We start from the raw sequence: 18,971 nt of genomic DNA on the forward strand, positions 1-18,971 counted from the left end.
TTCCGAACCCCACGCACTGTAGCTTTAGGTTATACCTATCTGCAATAACACAAATTTTTCAACATAATCACTATAATTTACACATTCTTAATGGTTTATTTCGACACCAGAATGTAAATCTTTTAGCAAAATAATCATAAAAAACGATAACGTATGATTCCATTACATTTCTCACAATTTATACATAAAGAAATTAATTTCCACAAATTCTTCTGTGATTCCTTTTAAGCGCTCCTGTTTCATTTGGTCCTTCCTTTAAAATTGCCTATACGATCATTCAAGAAACTTCACTGTTTCAATCGGTGAGTTCAAAACGCCGGTCTCTCCCGGAGGTCTGATAAGACTAATTCAAATTCTTGTTGCATCAATTGCTCCTTCAGTCCAATACTCTCCGCACTGCACGCCTTCCATCGTTTCAGGGCCCATGGCATAAAATGAGACCCGGTGTGCAGACAGGCACAGCAGGTGCACCACTGGCATCCCAAAGGTAAGCCTGTCTGTGCCCAAACGGGTCCAGGGGCCAGTAACCATGGTTCATCACAAGTAAGTGAGTTAACTTACTCTCCCCCACAACTTCTATCTTTACGAGGGTCCCTTAATAAGAGCTGTCTCCAATCTATTGACCTTTTTAAATGAGAAATCACCTGTGGATACTGTTCTCTGTCCAGTGATGAGTGATCCAAAGCTACAAATTAATGAGAAAACCAGTTGGCATATGTTTCTGATTAACTGTAGATCGCTTTCATGTCATAAGCTAGAACTCTTTGTCATTTTAAAGGATGAAAAACTAGATCTAGCATTCTTGACAGAAACCTGGCTGCATGCTGAATCCGGGCTAGATCTTGTTCAAGCTCTGCCCCTCAGATATTATATTCAGCGTAAAGACCGTGTAAGAAGGGTGGATTGATTATAATAATCCTTGAAGAAGAATTTAGTCTCCTTATCGAACCCACACAAATTTCAGATTGCAAAAGCTTGCCTTTCGCTATTTGCTCCTCCCCTACATTCACTTTTTCAGAAGCATTAGTGAATAGGCCTCCTCGACCAAGTAGTACATTTCTCAAATCCCTCCCTAAAGTTGTTGCAAACTTGGCAAGCACTAGAGTGAACTTTTCTATACTAGGAGACTTCAATCTCCATTTGAAACAGTCAGCATGTACTCAAGCCTCTGGCCTCTTACGAGATCTTTTAGCCATCCAACTGTTGCAAAGTGTGTTGGGAACCACTCACGACAAAGGCCATTTACTTGAGCCTGTTTTTTCCAATGATAATATGGGAAAATCTCAAGATTAATTTCCAGTAACCTGGTCAGATCACTTCTTGATCTCTTTTACTCTGGAAACGCCTTCTCTGCCTTCAAACTCTAAACCAATTAGTTGAAAAAATCGCCCTTGGTTCAACTGCCTATTGAGCTACGGAAACAAGCTCTTAAGGATTCTAGACCAACTCTAGGGTCAGACCCAACTCTAGCAAATGAAAAGATCTCCCAGTGGATCGAACTTACCTTTGACCAAGTCATTCCTCTAAAACCTCTTACTAAGCTAGTAAAAGATAAATCCCCAGCCTGGTGCACTCCTAATCTAGGAAAATGTAAACAAAAATGTAAAAAACTGAAAGGATTTGGAGAAAAGTTTATGGGGAGGCAATTAAAAAAGCACAGGCAGCATATTTTGAGGAATACATTAATTGTGCTGCTAACTTCTCACGTTAAATGTTTCACATTGTGAAAACTCTTCTAAAGCCCTCCTCCACTGGCCCTTACCTGGAACCCTCCCCGTTATGGTGTAATGACCTGATGAGATTTTTTCAAGACAAAATTCAGAATATCTATGATATCAGTCATATCAAAAATCTTTATTGCTTGATTAAATAAAATCATACAATATAAAATCATCAACTGCTCACCCATAATAAAAAACAGTTTCTCAATTCTGAAGACCAAGAAAAAATAATATGGGTGAATTTAATTCCTCTATATTACAAATCTATAATTCTTTTCTTTTTATTAAAAAAATCCAGTTTCACCTCATAAAATCATAAATTATGTGCAAATTGGCCTGTGCAAATTAAATTTCTATATTAACCGAATTAAACCACCAAATTTACTATGCTCAAATCACAGGCTTCTAGTTTCTCTTTTGTTAAAATCAAAAATTATGTAAAATTTGCATTCATGATTATGTCAATTGGCTTAAAACAAATTACCAGAGCTTGTCTACAAGTTCGTACTCCTTGTATGTTAAATTAGTTTTTTAAATATGTCCTTTTTTCTTCCTTCATTTCTGGACGGATACAAACTAAGAGGATCATATTTTGTTCCCATTGATTGCACAGTCTGCAAGGAGTCGGCATAGATGGTTGCTGCCATGGCATTGCATGCGTTGAATCTGGGGGATAGCCAAATCTTGCTTTAATAAATACATTTTTTAGTTTTGCAGACCAGGGTATCGCGAAATAAGGCTGCGATTTGAGCATCTTCTACTAATTTATGGCCATCCGGGCACGTGCTCTTTTAGTAAGCAGTTCTTTATCTTTCAACAGCGACAATCGTTTTGGAATTCCGTTAATTGTCTTTTTTAAGGATGCTGGAGTTTTAGCCCTTTCACAAACCTTGTTTCCTTCAGTGGTATCGTTCAACAGTCTTCTGGAACTTGCAATTTTAGTCAGACTTGCCGGTTACCAATCCTGGCATGAACAGTGACCTCCCTATTCGGAAACTAGATAGTCTTGCAGAGATCCTGAGGAAAGTTAAATCTGGTTCTCCTAATGACCCGGACCTCGCTTGTAATTTAGGCAGAGTAGCAGACCTGAAACTTCCCACCTTGCTTAAATTGGCAAACCTTTCTTTCACTGCACGTTTTGTCAGGGTGGTATGGAAACACCCCATTGTCAAAACACTCCTAAAAAAGCCTAATTTGGATCCTCTCAATCTATGAAAATCTCGCCCGAATTTTCTTCTCGTGGGGACAAGCAAAACACTAGGAAAATATGTCAATCTGACTCTATCAAATCTTTAGAGAGTCATGATATTCTGCACTCTACCCAGACTTAATTTCGACTCTAGCACGGCACACAGGGTGCCCTTCTGGAGGTGGTAGAAGAAGTCAAAGGGCAGCTAGAATGTGGAGGCTCAGCAGCTATTATCCTGTTAGATCTTAGCTCAGCATTTGACACAGTTAATTATGAGATCCTTGTTGATAGCTTACAGAGTGCTGGAATCTCTCGAGTAGCCCTTTCATGGCTGAAGTCCTTTCTTGAAGACAGAACTTTTCAGGTTTTTGATGGAGGCTGTACGTCAAAAACCTTCCTCCTAAAATGTGGAGTATCTCAGGGGTCAGCGCTGAGCCCTACTCTTTTAACATTTTATATGAGGTCACTTGCAGATATTGTTCTTCCCTTCGGGATTTCGATAATCTACTATGTAGACGATACACAACTGGTCTCCTCCCTTACACAGAATCAAGACTCTGCCCCTCCTCATTAGGCCCCTGCCTGGAGAAAGTGACCAGTTGGATGAATAGCTTCTGCCTCAAACTAAATGGAGACAAAACAGAGCTTATGATCCTGGGCAACAACCTTAAAGTCTGGATTGGCTGAGTTGTTTAGATCCCCATCCTCCCCCAAAAACAGCCATAAAGAACCAAGGAATGTGGCTGGACAAATACTTTACATTTGAATCCCAAGCAGTACAGCTTGCAGCCATTTGTTATGACATACTTAGGATGCTCTGAAAAATTCTCCCTCAGCTTCCTTTTACTTTCAAGAGGTTGGTGGTCCAGGCACCTAGTCTTTCCATTTGGACTATGGCAACTCACTCTATTTGGAAGTTCCAAAAGCCACAATATGGAAACTGCAGGTGGTTCAGAATTCTGCTGCTTGAATACTGTACAACATACCCAGACATTAATCCGCCCGACAAGCCCTGAGTTCCCTCCAGGGCTCCCAGTGGGCAATGGGATCAAATGTAAATCACTTTGTATTGCCCACAGGGCACTTTCAGACAAAGGGTCATTGACCTACTGCTCTTTGTTATCTTCTTATTCTCCCGGGAGAACTCTACGACCCTCTAATGCACATTTGGCCAGAGTACCTAAGGTTAGAAGGGAAGAAGTCGGAGGGCCATCCTTCTCATACAATGTGGCTGAATTGTGGTACAGCCTTCCCTTTTTATTGCGATCTACAAAAAAGGAACTTACATTCTAGAAGCTAATAAATACATGGCTCTTTTAGAATAGCTCCCTTTAATAAAAATTCTCTTCAACGAGTCTGTGCTGCACTAACATTGCTAGGATGCTTACAGGTAGCTACATGCTCTGCAAGTGCTTCAATGAATAGAATAGAGTAATGACAAAAGTGACAGGCAGAATGCAGTGAAAATTAGAGGGTTCAGAGAAAGAGAGAGAGAAAGAGAGAGAGAAGAAAAACTACTCCTCCTGTCTTGTTGAGCACTTGGTAATGGCTCCTTCACTGGTCCAGATAATCACAGCAGGTATACTCTGACCCCCTCACAAGCAGCATGAAGTAAAGGAGCAAAAGACATAAAGCAACAGTGGCTTCATCGAACATGTTATAGTCAATAGAACACAGACAAAATTACATACTTGTTTCTATAGTAGTAATAGTGATGACGGGGCAGTGGGGGGACCTACATACTGACTTTGGAGCTCAGGAAAATGTTCACTGAAGGAAAAACAGGAGCAGAGCAGACAGGAGAAGCTGTAAAACTGGAGAATGCCCATTCGTGAGTACCTCCAGGAACTTGAGCTGAAGAGAGGGCAAAGCAAGGGAAACAGAAGAAAACAACAAAGGTGAGGGATGGGAAGCTGGATACGGATTTGGTCAACCACGAAACAGCAGAGACATTCAACACATGTTGCCAGGTGCCATGTTTATACTTTGAATTATCATACTGCTTCTGCTGTTCTTTCCTCAGAAAGTCTTGTGGCAACCTGTAACACTGCTCTTTCCTCAGTGGTTGGCAATGTTTTCAGTTCTTATCCCTGCGATGCAGACTTCTTTTCTCCATTCTTCATTCCTGTTAGAACTGGGGTTCTCTAGTTGGCAGAGGTAGAACAGTTTAGAAAAAAGGTATTTTAATCTAAACAACACAAGACCAAAACGACAAAAATCCAACAAACACAGTTCAAGAATATGGTTTCAAAAGAGTTCTTAAGGTTGTGTTAAAATAATCCACAGTTGCGTCACGTTTTAGCCAACAGTACCTTTAGATGCAACAAAAGTTCAAAGTGAAAGCTGTAGCGTTGAAAAGCAAGCGGTGCGTCACTCCTGAGACCCTGGGGAGGCGATGCGACAACACCGCTGGACGCAGCGGGCTTGTTGCAGTGACTCCGGTCTCTTCTCAGGCCCTTGGAGATTCCTTCAAGCAAGGGGACACAGCACAAAGCAAAGTCCTTCCCCTCTCCTTGGCAGCAAAGCAACTGCAGGTCAGTCCAGCAAAACAACAGCAGGACAGTCTTCCTTCTTCAGTCTTCCAGCTTTCTTATTGGCAGAGGTTCCTTCTTGATTCCAGGATGATCTAATTTTCTGTAGTCTGGGGTCCTGTACTTTTACCCCAAAAATCTTTGTTCCCTTTGTACAGGAGGGCTCTGAGTCCGGTCAAACCAGTTCTGGAGCACTCTGTTTACATGACTCCTTCTTTCCTTTCACAGTGCAGAGCAGAAACATCAGACGCCCCACAAGAGGTGGAGCCAGCATTGTGGAGGGAAAGCACAGCCCTGGAGCACTTTGTTGACATGATTCCTTCTCTCCTTTCACAGTGCAGGGCAGAGACATCAGATGCACCACATGGGGTGGAGCCAGCACTGTGGGGAGCAGGCACAGTCCTATTCAGGTCCCAGATGTAACTCCTCCCTCCCATCTAGATGTAGATCTCTCTATTCACCACTGGGCGGACTCATTCTGTCCCCAGGAATCCCCCAGCCCTGTCACTCACAAACCAGACAGTCAATTCACAAACAGCCAAAGGCACACAGAAAGGTCAGATAAGAAAGCAGCCACTTTCTAAAAGTGCAGCTTTCAAACACAGGATTTAAAAAACATCTTTCCTAAAAGATGTGTTATTAAATTCTGAGTTCAGGGATACCAGACTTTTATGTCCTATCTTACTCCTATGGGAAGATATGCAGGTAACCACTGTAACCAGCATTCCCCATGATAGCCTATGGGCAAGATAGCCTTACAATAGTGAAAAACGAAAATGGCTGTAATTCACTACCAGAGCATGTCACCTGCACTAGTACATGCTCTACCTTTCACATACACTGCACCCTGCTCAAGGGGGTACCTTGGGCCTTCCATAGGGTTGACCAATGAGTACAGAAAGGAAAGGGTTAGGCCTGGTCAGTGGGGACACTGGCCAGGTTGAAATAGCAGTTCACAGACTGCACACAGCCACTGCGGTGGCATGCCTGAGACACCATTTTAGGGCTACTCATGTGGGTGGCAAGATCAGGGCTGCAGGCCCACTAGTAGCATTTGTATCACCAGCCCTGGCACACTCAGTGCACTTTACTAGGGACTTCTTGGTGAGACAAATATGGCAATCATGGATAACCAATTACAATCACAATTTACACAGAGAGCATATGCACTTTAGCACTGATCAGCAGTGGTAAAGTGCCCAGAGTCCTATTGCCAACAACCACAGGTCAGGAAAAACAAGGGAGGAAGAAGCAAAAGGTTTGGGGATAAGCCTGCAAAAAGGGCCATTTCCAACAATTCCTATTAATGGTGGTATGCCATTCATCCACACTTCAGACATGGATCCGGGTAGAAGCACCTCTCAAATTAGGTAAGCTGTTGTCATCTGGCCTAAAAGAAGAGAAAATAGTGAAATAACGTGTTTGTTTCAAATTTTAATTGAATTAAGCTCACAGTGGTTGATACACAGACTTAGTTTTCCTTGAAGAACAGGGATACAGAATACAGGTAACAATCCTAGTGATGTTAAATGTAATATAAAAACCATGACTTGGTAGAATTTTTTGTGAAGTCGTTTTTAATTCCTTACCCTCCCACTGAGTAAGTGAATAGCTTTTCCCACAAGGAATGATTGAGTCAGGCACCAGATCAATAACACAAACATAGGGTCTATGTGGAGGTAGTCGTTTTGGTCCTTTTTCACAAAAATACATCAGCAAGATCTTGAAATACTAGTGAAAGAGGTTTTTCCTTAGGAAAGGGGTCAGAGGAGGTGATGACTGCAACATTCTTCTTTGCCGGGAAGCTTTGCTTCTGGGACTCAGGATAAGAGAAGCATTTTGTATCACTTGCCCAATCTGTACGTGGGCTATGTTTTTGTAGCCATGGGGAACCCAACATTATGGAAAAGGGTGGTGCATTAATTAAATAGATTGTTGCTATTTGAAAATGTAGCAATCAAAAGAGAGTAGAGCTTGGATCATGTGAAGGGAGCCTACTCGTTCTAAGAGAAAATCTTTTTTCTGAAACAGAACTCTCACTCACTGAATGTTCTTCAGGTACATGCTTCATCATCAAGTTTTTCCAGATCCTGTGAGGACAGGGGCATGCTATAACCTTTTTTCCTTGCAAGAAAAAAGGGTGTGGGATCTATATGAAGTGCTGGTTAAAATTGCCTAGGCAGTGTCTATATCAGTGTTCCAGGGTCCTTCTGGTAAGATTTAAAACTGGGGAAGATGGGGTTGAATTGAGTTATTATCACTCCTTAGCCCTAAATATGATCAACTAGTTTCTACCACACATCCCAAATTCAGTGACTTTCATTAGGATCTTCTTATCTCTAAGTTCTTCTTTTACTCGAACTATAAATTGAGTGTTAATTGCTTTATCTGTACAAAAGGTCTGTGCCATGTTTTGCCTATGTATGACACCAGTTCTTGTGTTCCTTGTTTCGTCATAAATAAATCCATATGGACCTCTTGCTCAGTTTGCTTCCTTTCAGAGATCTCTTTAAATTCAGAAGAAATGTATCATCATTTTGTAAATCTACATTTTGTTTTAGGATCATTGGTGTTGCCCCTGTAAGGCATCTTTACTCATAAGGGATAACAGAGGGTGACCTTTGATATCTCAGGAGGGAATTGGTCAGAAAATGGGCCTGGCACCTAGCCAAAAATGCTTTAAATGCTTTTGGATCACCACTAAATTTTTCAGGAGGTGCTTTTACAATTCCATTTGAGTCAGGTGTAATAAGTGGTGGAGTAGAAGCACAGGAAAGTATGAATGCTCACTTAGTCTCAGTACCGAAGGTAGAGGGCAACGCCTGACCAAAAGGATTAGGAGATTCATTTAGTGGCAAAGGTATTGCACAATTCTGAAGGTGATTTATCAATTCAAGTAACTAGGATAGTTCTGTTCTTGTAGTTCTTAAATGTTTCTTAATCTCTTATAAAGCTTGAGTCTGGGATGTTTAGGAGTTGGTAACCGGATCAATAGCCTAGCAAATCGTCATGGTGGAAGTTGTGACCTGATGATAATCCCAAGTCACTCCACAATCTAAAGCCTATCCCTGATAGAATACAGGGACTATTGAAGGATCAAAGGGAAATAATGAAGATGGGGTAGGTAAGAGAAAAACCAACATATCTGTATAATATGTCCATTGAAGAAACCCTATGCTGGCCTCTCAGATCTTTGATTGTAGGAAATAGCGTCACATAAATATCAATGTGACATTTGTAATAGTTCACACAGTGTTCATATTTATATATGTCATTAGAACATTGGAATGTTGAGTGTGTCATTGAAGACAATGGAGTGCTCCGGGCTTCTAATAGCCGGTAAAAGATTGGAGAGCAACATTTCAATGTTTTTTTTATTTCACAACAGTTGCTATGAACAAGGCCTCTCGGAGCCCGGAGGGATTTAAACCCCTTCGGGCTCCGAGAGGCCTTTATTATCACAAATTAGAACATTCTGCACTCTACGGGCGAAATGTTCTAATATCCTTAGAGTCCTCCGTAGTGGGCTCTCCCGGCCATCAAAGACCCGCTCCCTTGTTAAAGGCCCTCATCTAACGCTGGAGCTGGCCTTTAATGGCCGGTAGAACCCACTATGTCAGGCTCTAAGGCTATAATACACAAACAGTTGTTTTCATCAGTTGGAGAAGTACTCTTCAGTAATCAAAGTTCACTTGTTAATGGCAAGGGGAACGAAAAGGGTGTGCTGTAAAACAACAGCAGTGCCTCTGGGGATAGTTGGTGGTAACTTACCAAGACCCCGAAGCCTACCAACCACATGTAACATTATCAACAATATTGTGGAGGTCTGTATTTGATATGGGCTGGTCTGACCCCAGAAGTAAAGGCATCACCCTGCCCGCCATTTTAGACTGAGAATGAAGCATACAGAGCCTCAGTACCTTTTACCTCAGCTTCCAGAATGGTCCCTGCCATGCCTCAAGCATTTCTAGCTTCCTTGAAATGTGTGGATGCTAGAGATTCGAATAATTTTGACAGCAATATGTGTAGCGATGCTTCATATTGTGGATGAAGACTTGGAGGCATTTTACTATTACCCCAATTTTGAAGCATGCTTGTCACCTGTGGTGAATGCCTCCAGCAATGTTTTCAGTGTGGCTAGCTTAAACCTCCTCTTTGCAATGGCTGATGTTGTTGTGGTTGCGTGCATCATTAAGTTGCTCTGTGGTCGACAACTGACTCAGATATTTTCTAGGTTCACTTCTTGTCAGTCTAACTGAGTAATGTCATTGTAGGGTAAGAACAGCTGGCTAGGAACTAATAGGTTAGTGTGATTATCTAGTCTACTTAGTTTACATTCAGACTGCCTTGCTTACAATGAAGATATTGACTAAGGGATATGATATCTCATGGACAACTCAAAGATTGGTAGATGAAAGGAGGGTGACGTTGTAAGAGATGGTTGTACAAAAAATCTTATTAGAGAGTGTCCTTGGAATGATGCTGTTAGCTAGGTTTGTCCAAGTAGGATATGGCGGGTACATTTGTGTGTAACTGACTTTTGAGGGATGGGAGTGGAATGTTTCGAAAGATCAATAGTTAGATAGAGAATGGCAACACTTACTGAACCTATGACTCTAACATTTTTGTTACTTGGGTACACCATAGGATACTGTCAGTTCAGGGTCATCACTGACCAAGACTGCCAGTTAGCTCTATGGGGAAGAGGGCAAAAGTGTGGGTAATATTTTTTTTGTTTATGCTGATATTCTGGCAATAACAGTCCTCATCGGGCTATTTAGCTAACTTGCATCATTTCATTTTCACACTATAATGCAAGTGTAAGGTTTCACTACTGACTGACTGACTGGCTGTTGGGGATAATTCCTGATTTTACTTCCTCTCTCTTTGCCATGCAAAAATGGCCTTTATTTCAAAATTAGACCATCCTTCTTGTTCAGGAAATTTGATTTAAGACTGGTTCTTGATGCAATTAATTTTCTGTCCCCATTCATTACTTAGATTTATAGAAGGCTAGATTTAAAGAGTTTAGTTGTATCCGTGTTAGGATTGCTCCTTCACAACTTGTACTTGTGAGCTTTAGGTTACGGTCACGATTATATCTAACCCTTCTATGATGGCCCCTCATTACTTAAGGAGGTGGGATATCTTGGTGGGTGATCTCTCACAGAAATCCTTTCTTTGTTTAAAATAGGCACACCTCTGTACTAATCATCAAGTTTCCTAATATTATAGAGAAACCTGGAACACCCACTGTCTGTTAGAAGTTTGCATTTATTTGACTAGATGTCTAACACTAGATTACTGTGTTCATATGTTGTAGTAGAACAAGGAACTCTCCACCTCTCTTTCATATTAACTCTTTGTCCTCTCCTTTCCATTTTAAAAACAGGGTGAAGAAAAAATGGTTTCTGAGAAAAGCCTTCATTCTCCGCTGTCACCATCTTTGGTCCCTGATCATTTGAAATGTAATATTCTTAAAGCTCAGATAGATGCCGTTTTCCGAGTGGGAGCGCAGGTATGTAGTTGTTTAAAAAAAACTAACACTTAATGGCAGATATTTGTAGCATATTAACTTTGCAATTCCACCTAAAAATAAATGTTTGTGACTGACCATAAAAAAGTCCCCACACTTCTTCATCTGAATATTTTAGTCATTATCCCTGAAATGTGTAAATGGTTCAACATGTCGCAATACGCTTCTGAGCTGCTACACGATTAATGCGTTGATTCAAGTATCGATACAAATTAGCATAAAGCTTTTATTTTTGTTTAAAAATGGTTGATTTTTTTTGTATCTACTCTTTTTTCCAACCAGTGGGATGACTCTCCATGACTTTCTGAGCAGTGGAGTACCATTATCTTCCGCAGCCCCTGAGCTGTTGAGGGCTCAAATACAGGAGGGACCCTCGGCACAATACACTGCCCCCCTCAAGATTTATTATGCTATTGGATCTGAGCCATGTTTCTCATTCCCCCTTACTCCAAAAAACATTGAAATGTCAAGTATTTATCTGATCAATATATACTTTCTCTTCTGAGCAGCTCTCCAATACCCATTGTGCTTTATAAAACTGTGAAAATAAGTTAATTGTTAAACATAATGTAGCCACTGCTGGTGAAACTGTGGCTAAGGAAACCCTTTCTAGGATATAGTGATTTAAGAATACTTGATCTCTCCCTGTAAGGTCATACATTTTACCATGGTGGCTGCTTTTGTACTAATCCTGTTCAGATCACAATCAAATCATTTAAGGGAATGATGTCCAAGATTTTTTTGATCAACTATTTCAAGCAATTCTCAACATTAACGGGGTATCTCTATTGATATCATTTCCATATCAATGACTCTTTTGGGGAGTATCTAGGCATGGTATCACCCTGCAGATTTTTTGTCAATGGGACATTTTTAAAACAGTCGGATCAGTTTAAAAGGAACATACATTGTTTCATTTTATATGAAGTTATAATGAACTAAATAGAGCACATTAACTCCATGGGATCTCTTGCTGTTGTGACTGATTAAGGGAAAGGGAGAAGTGCAATCTTATTCTGATATTAGTTAGCAAATCCAAATGTTAAGTGCTTTCCTAAATTAAAGATGGTTATGGATCAGTCTCAAATTTTTAGGCAGTGAGTTCCATAAAGAAAATGTCAGTACCGAATAAAAATGGCACTTAAATGAGCCCTACGACATCTTGGAGTTTGCTAAACAAAGAAATCTGGCCAGACGGTATTTGACAAAGCTTTGGCCCAAACGGAGGGCTCTGTAAAAAAAACTTAGAACAAGGCAGAGCACCTTAAAGGAATGTGTTCTTCAGTAGGAAGCCAATAAAAGGGTTTAAGAACTTGAGCCAATGAGCAATGATAACCATGCAATGTGCCTGGTTTTGGTTGGCTCCAAACAGCCAAGAAGATATCCTTCAATGCCTAAATAAAGGCTATTGCTGTAATCCAGAAGTGAGCCAATATGGGTGTCAGTGGTTAGTCATCTAGTTTCCATGGAGAAGGTTATAGAAGTAATGATAAGAGTTTCCTCACATGAAAGTTGCAAGAGAAAGTAGCTGCTGCCACTTGGGAGTTCATGTGAAGCAAATCATTTGTTTTTATTCCAAGGATGTTACCTTACTTCATCAAAGGGCAATCGGCTGTACATAAACTAAATTACTAATTAAAAGGATGGCTATGACAATTCAAGACTTCTGGCTTGTCTATATTAAGTTTGAATCCATGGGTACCTTTCCAAGTGCACATTGCTAATAAGCATTGTTGTAGAGCCTGGTCCATTCCTCCAATCCTCATAAGAGTTGAGTACTGCCAGCGTAGGTGAATAAAATGAGACTTTAAAAATATATGAGTTTAGCTAACATTCACACATAAAGGTTTACAAGGTAAAGCTGGACAGTGGGGAACGCCAGATGAAATCCAGTAAACCTGGGCAGTAGATGACCCCAGGATAATTTTCAGGCTTCTTTCCATTGCAAAGGAGGCCAAGCATTCAATATTACCCCATTTCCAATTTACTAAGCTGCTCAATGAGCAAGTTGCAACTAACAGTGTGAAAAGCTCCTGATAATGTAAAAGAATTAGTGCATTGGCACTGTTGACATCAGCCACATTATTACATTTTCCAATGAATCACTTGTTTGGGCAATGGAAATGTGCTTAGGTCCCAGTGATGATGTCAACATCTGAGGCATTATGTACATCAGTCTGTATCTTCACTCTGTGAACAAGCATTCTTAATTTAGTTTTTCATGTTGGATGAGCCACTAAACTAGAAGTTAGCTTAGAGCTATCTACCTCTTACAGTCTCTGAAGGTCCTTTTCTTCTGCAGGAATTTGTATTCTATCAATATTTCCAATTTGCATTAAATCCACTAGGGACAGTGCTGTCTTTACGGTTATAAATGGGTTTTGTTTTAGTTCAATGAGAAAAATAGTTGGTAAAGCCAATAGGTCTGGGTTTATTGTGCTAAAGCATGAGAGCATTAATGCACGACAAAAAGCAAAAGGCAGACTGTAGTGACGAGACCTTGCCACCCAAACAGACCTCTTCTTTCTAATTCAAATTAATGTTAGCTGCCAAGGGAGCATTCATTACAGCCCTCCTTTAGTTTGTGTGACATAGAAAGGAAGGCCTCTAATGAATGCTTCAGAACTACCCCCCTTCCATTGGTTTGGAACAAAATACCTTGTATTAGTGACACTTATGAGAAGGTGCCGGGATGCAAGGGTGAGAGGGAGAAACAATGAGTGCACATGGGAGTAGGGAGTTTTCAGAGGATGGTACGGACCCCATTTGAGAAGGAGGTAGAGGTGGGAATGGAATACATAGGGTGGCAGAAGGGGTAATAAGTAACTCAGAGGAGAAGGAGTGTGGGAGAGGACAGAACAGAGAGGACGAATAGTGGAGGAACAGAGCAAGAAACACTGGAGGGAACCTGGAGCAGAAGACACAGACAGCTATAGTTGTAAAATAGTCTATCACACAGTTCAGTGTCAGTGATCGAATACAAAGACTAAAAGATACTCCCATGCAGCCTATAGCCCTACCTTTAGGTGCAAGATACCTCATGCCATGGGATGAAAGAGGCTGGTCAAAGGCAGCAAATGGTTGAAAAGGGAAGACCGCAAGCCTAATCTATGTATGTTTTAAGAAATAGGTCATTTTGGCAGCTGCATTGTCCAAGCCCTGACCGAAAATGAATACAGTGAAGAACACCCTGACAGAGTGGGACAAAACCTCAAATCTATTGTTTAGTTAACTCATGTCTCACTTTAAGGTTCTAGCATTTGTCGCCAGAATACACATAAATTAAGTACTGTCAACATCTTTTCTTTTCCTATTTCCTTTTCAGAGACATCTGCTTTCTCCCATTTCCCTGGATAATACTTAGTCAGTTGTTGTGACTATGGCTACAGTTCTCCTGAGCATGGAGCTGGGTTATTCCTTGTCTCTCTTAGAAGGAATCTTGATATCATTTACCATGGCTAGCGGTGTACCGATCATGCATATTGGTTACTCATCTGTTATTGCGGGAGATTAGATAGATCATATGCACTAACTTCTTGTATCAAGTACATGCCGTGTTGTGTGACAATGCCACATTTGTGTCTACCAAATCTTGTAAGACCATACCTACCTTTTATTATTAGCTATGCAGTTTATGATATTTCATGTTCACATGCATATATATTACATTTTTGCTTATTAGTCAAATAAAGCTTCGCCATTTGTACTATAAGGCAAATGACATGAACAAGTATGCCAGTAGGGCGTATGTGTTCACTGTAGTTTCTTATGGTAATATTGTTGCACATGTTGTGAGGATGAAAACACCCCCTGACTCGTCCAGGGAGTTGAACTTTCAAAGAACATCTAGCATTTTCTCCATACGCAGCCCAACACTATCAGTGCGCTATATGAGCCTCAGCTGTATTAAGCCAACATGCAGGTATTCGGTTCTAACTTGCTCAGTCGGTGACTGGACTGATAGTCTGAGTATGAGTCCTGCCTCTATTATGACCTGAAGAAAGAGTCATGGGCCACATATTTTTGCTCTGGTCCACAGGACTCGTGGGTAGACCTTTGCATCCTGGTGGCTAAGAGGATCCTACCTGGTGTGACCAAAGACATTGACACAAATCAGTGGGCTGTTTCTTTGTTGGACTTCGGTGCCGTGGATTCAGTAAAACTAGCTCAATCAGTCATTGCAATCAAGTACATTAAAGTGCAGGTTCTCTAACTCTCACTCCTCTTGCTGCCTTTAAATGACTAGGCGCAGCGACCTTAGACTGCAAAGGACCACCAATCTGCCCATTATCGCTCAACCCCAAAATCACTCACTCATGGGTCCCACTGTGATTCAACACTCTCCCAACCAGTCACTCCTCTACAGTTTGGGGTGCTGTCCATCTGCTAATATGCTTCGGCTCCTCATTGGGGTTATATAGTGGAATACATCTAATTATAACACAATACAATACACTATAATACATATCCTGCATGAATTAAATATTGGCCCTACTGAACTGTCACATGGAAGGATAGAGAAAGTAAACTGTAAAGAAAGAAATATTGTCATTACAGCGAAAGCAGGAAATGGATACTGAGGAAGCCGAGTTCCACTTTCTAGTTTTACTCTGGAACCCCTGGATGATGGGTCTTTGTTGCTTGCTTGTAAGTGTGGAGGGCTGAGGAAATCATTAGCAAGTTATACATTACCATTACCCATGACACTAGAGGAGCACGGACTCCTGATCCAAATTTAGTACATTTATTATAAAGCCAAGAAAAGTTGGACATACAAACACCTCAAGACGAGAGTATAAAGGTACATGGGCACTAATACAAAACCAAACCTATGAATAAAATGTAGGTGGTGCAACATGCACAAAATGACCCACTCAAGAATCAGCACACAGATAATTATTGCACCAACATCAAGAGCCCCCTTCATTGGCGATTCGTAAACAAAAAGCATTAGTCTGTCCCTACTCTACTGCTAGCATGACATCCCTACTTAACATTTACCCAGGCAAGTCCTCAGAAAGGTGTCAGCATGTGAAGTCTTCCTAAGAAGCACACTCACATTGAATGGGTCGAGTAGCATAACGCTACAGAGAGTAGCATAACGCTACAGAGCTCGTTCGAAGATGCTCCCCTCTTTCCAGGTAAGGGAGAAATACCCCGGACTCTGTCCCTAACCCCAATACTAAAGTTGAAAATCACACCCCCAAACACATCACAAGACCTCCTCATTCATTCAAACCCCTCCTTGCTGGTAACTTTCCATGAGGCAATGGTGCTTCCAGGCTCTTGCTCGATAACTTTAGTTTCCAGGCCTTTTCCGGCGAGAAAGAACACCTCCTACATTATCAGCACCACTGTTCATAGGCATCTTCTCCTCCCTATGTCTGTGTAGCTACTGAAACAAAGACATTATTCTAACTAACGTGGTCGAATTCTTGCACCTGCAACAGAAACATGAAGAAAGGAAAATGTCACATGCACATGAATTCTGTTAGCAAACAAATTGAGAGTGAGCAGAGAGAAACAAAAGTTAGGCTTTCCAAGTTCGGCTAACATAGGAACAATACACACGTTTAGAATACATATATATAGGAGTCATTAATATCCACACGTTATATGAACATTAGTATCAAAACATTCATTAGTCATGAATATACTTTTACACATTTATGATTTCATCTAAGCACATACAATTATAACATTAATTCTTTGGCCCACATAAAGAAAATAGTACATCACTCCACTTACATGTTATTACAATACACAATCTAATGACCTAATGTCAATACGATAACAGACTATATGTGGATGCGAACTATTTGTGATTATAATGCACCCCTACAATTGGAATAGCAAAATTGTGCTCTCTCAATACCTACTCAGAGGTTAAATCACACAGGGTCCCAAGGAGAAGACTTATAAATTCAGACAGGATAACACTGCAGATATAGGTCTTTAATTAGAGATTGGCGGATGGGATACTCCATGGCAAATGTGGCAGATGTCCTGTTAACAATAGAACAACTGCATTATAGCCTGTGGCACCTCAAGAGCGGTGGTCGGGATATTTGTTGTGTTTTGGCAGAGTATCCAATCCGCCATGCTCTAAATAAGGCCCATGGGGCCCGTTTTGGCAAGAGAGTACCTGCTTGTGTGGGGGCATTTCGTTCCTGCCCTAGTTCCAGCGCCCTCATCCTCCTTTGGTCTTCTCTCTCCCTCCGCCGCTGCAAGCTATCTTCCATCTGCTTGCGGCCGCAGTGCAGGGGAGGGCCCTTGACTTCAGGCCAGCAGGGACTGCAGGTTCCAGCCTGCAACGCGGCCGGAAGCCGCACCGACACCGCTAGGAACGCGCCAGGAGGCGCTACAAAATCCGCCCCTTCCCCGGTGGAGCGGGAGCCCGTTTTGGCAAGAGAGTACCTGCTCGTGTGGGGGCATTTCGTTCCTGCCCTAGTTCCAGCGCCCTCATCCTCCTTTGGTCTTCTCTCTCCCTCCGCCGCTGCAAGCTATCTTCCATCTGCTTGCGGCTGCAGTGCGGGGGAGGGCCCTTGACTTCAGGCCAGCAGGGACAGCAGGTTCCAGCCTGCAACGCGGCCGGAAGCCGCACTGACACCGACAGGAACGCGCCAGGAGGCACTACAAAATCCGCCCCTTCCCCGGTGGAGCGGGGGCCCGTTTTGGCAAGAGAGTACCTGCTCGTGTGGGGGCATTTCGTTCCTGCTCTAGTTCCAGCGCCCTCATCCTCCTTTGGTCTTCTCTCTCCCTCCGCCGCTGCAAGCTATCTTCCATCTGCTTGCGGCCGCAGTGCGGGGGAGAGCCCTTGACTTCAGACCAGCAGGGACTGCAGGTTCCAGCCTGCAACGCGGCCGGAAGCCGCACTAACACCGCCAGGAACGCGCCAGGAGGCGCTACAAAATCCCTTCCCCCGCGTGGCCGGGCTAAGCCCGGGCAAAGGGCGGGCCGTCTGTGGCCGTCCGAGGCAGGACGAGGCTGGGCTGGGCCACGGACCTTGGTTTTCGGAACATTGTATTTGAGCTTCAGCACCCCCAACAAAGTGAGACCTGTAACTATTTAGTGTATGATTGTTTTAAATGCTTGAATTATAAGGTCGTAGGTCAAGGAGTTGAAATAAGCCTTTTACTATCGTAGTTTGGTCTTTGTGACGGTTGAAATAATTGTAAGTATTAATAATGTCAAAAGCCAAAGCAGTTAAAAACCCCCCTGTAACAGCCACGTTAGACAACTATCTTGTGAAAGTTGTGAATAAAATCAACAGTGAGCGACGTAAATCATTAGGCCGGGGGACTTCCTCTGTCTCACCGCCTACATCGCCCATTGTATTGTCTGCATCCCCACCGGATGATAGTTGTGATGCTGATCAACCCGACTTAGTAAATATGGAAGATCCAGCTCTTCCATTCATAGAACCAATGCATAATCAGGATAAATCGGGTGTTTCTAATGATTCCCCAGCTCAGCGCTCCCCGGCCCCGAGAACACAGAGAGTACTGAGATCTCGTAAGAACACACAAAATAAACGAGGGGGGGGGGGCGCAATAGCAATAGCACTCACTAGTGTTGGAAGTGCTATTGAGTCAGTAGTTAACAACTCCATAGTCAAAATAGATACAGAGCAATTAGATCTCCTGATTGGCATTATAGATGCAAAAATTGCCAAGCTAGTTAAACCCCTATTTGCCAAACTTGACCTGCTGTCTGCGGAAGTTGTGAGATTAGGTAGCCTTCTGGGACCCGATATTGATACAATTGAAAGCGATAAAGCTGCTGAAAAGGGTCCTAGGGTTAATAATGAGACATTTAAGCTTCCTAATGGGGGATCTTGTACAGGTGAACCGGCAGTATCTGTAGCCCCGGAAACTGTGCGCAAAATCCCATCGCCAGTAACAGGCCCAGAGAGAAAGATAGGGCAAGCAGAAGTGAAGAATAGATGCCTGGCTAACTCACAACCAGATCTACCACCAGAATGTGCACCGTTC

At 42.1% G+C, this 18,971-nt stretch overlaps 1 protein-coding gene across 1 annotated transcript in view; it reads left to right on the plus strand.

Moving 5' to 3' along the window:
• Positions 1-529: 529 nt before the first annotated feature.
• The window catches only part of LOC144828117 (band 4.1-like protein 4B), a 568,471-nt gene continuing 550,029 nt past the window's right edge, over positions 530-18,971 (plus strand). The window contains exons 1-4 of the mRNA XM_078686237.1: positions 530-543; positions 736-889; positions 8,281-8,301; positions 10,834-10,959. Coding sequence (XP_078542363.1) covers positions 530-543; positions 736-889; positions 8,281-8,301; positions 10,834-10,959 — 315 coding nt within the window. The remainder of the gene's footprint in view (positions 544-735; positions 890-8,280; positions 8,302-10,833; positions 10,960-18,971) is intronic.

Source organism: Lissotriton helveticus, chromosome 4_1 (genome assembly GCF_964261635.1).
Source record: "Lissotriton helveticus chromosome 4_1, aLisHel1.1, whole genome shotgun sequence".
In the NCBI taxonomy this organism is placed as follows: Eukaryota; Metazoa; Chordata; class Amphibia; order Caudata; family Salamandridae; genus Lissotriton; species Lissotriton helveticus.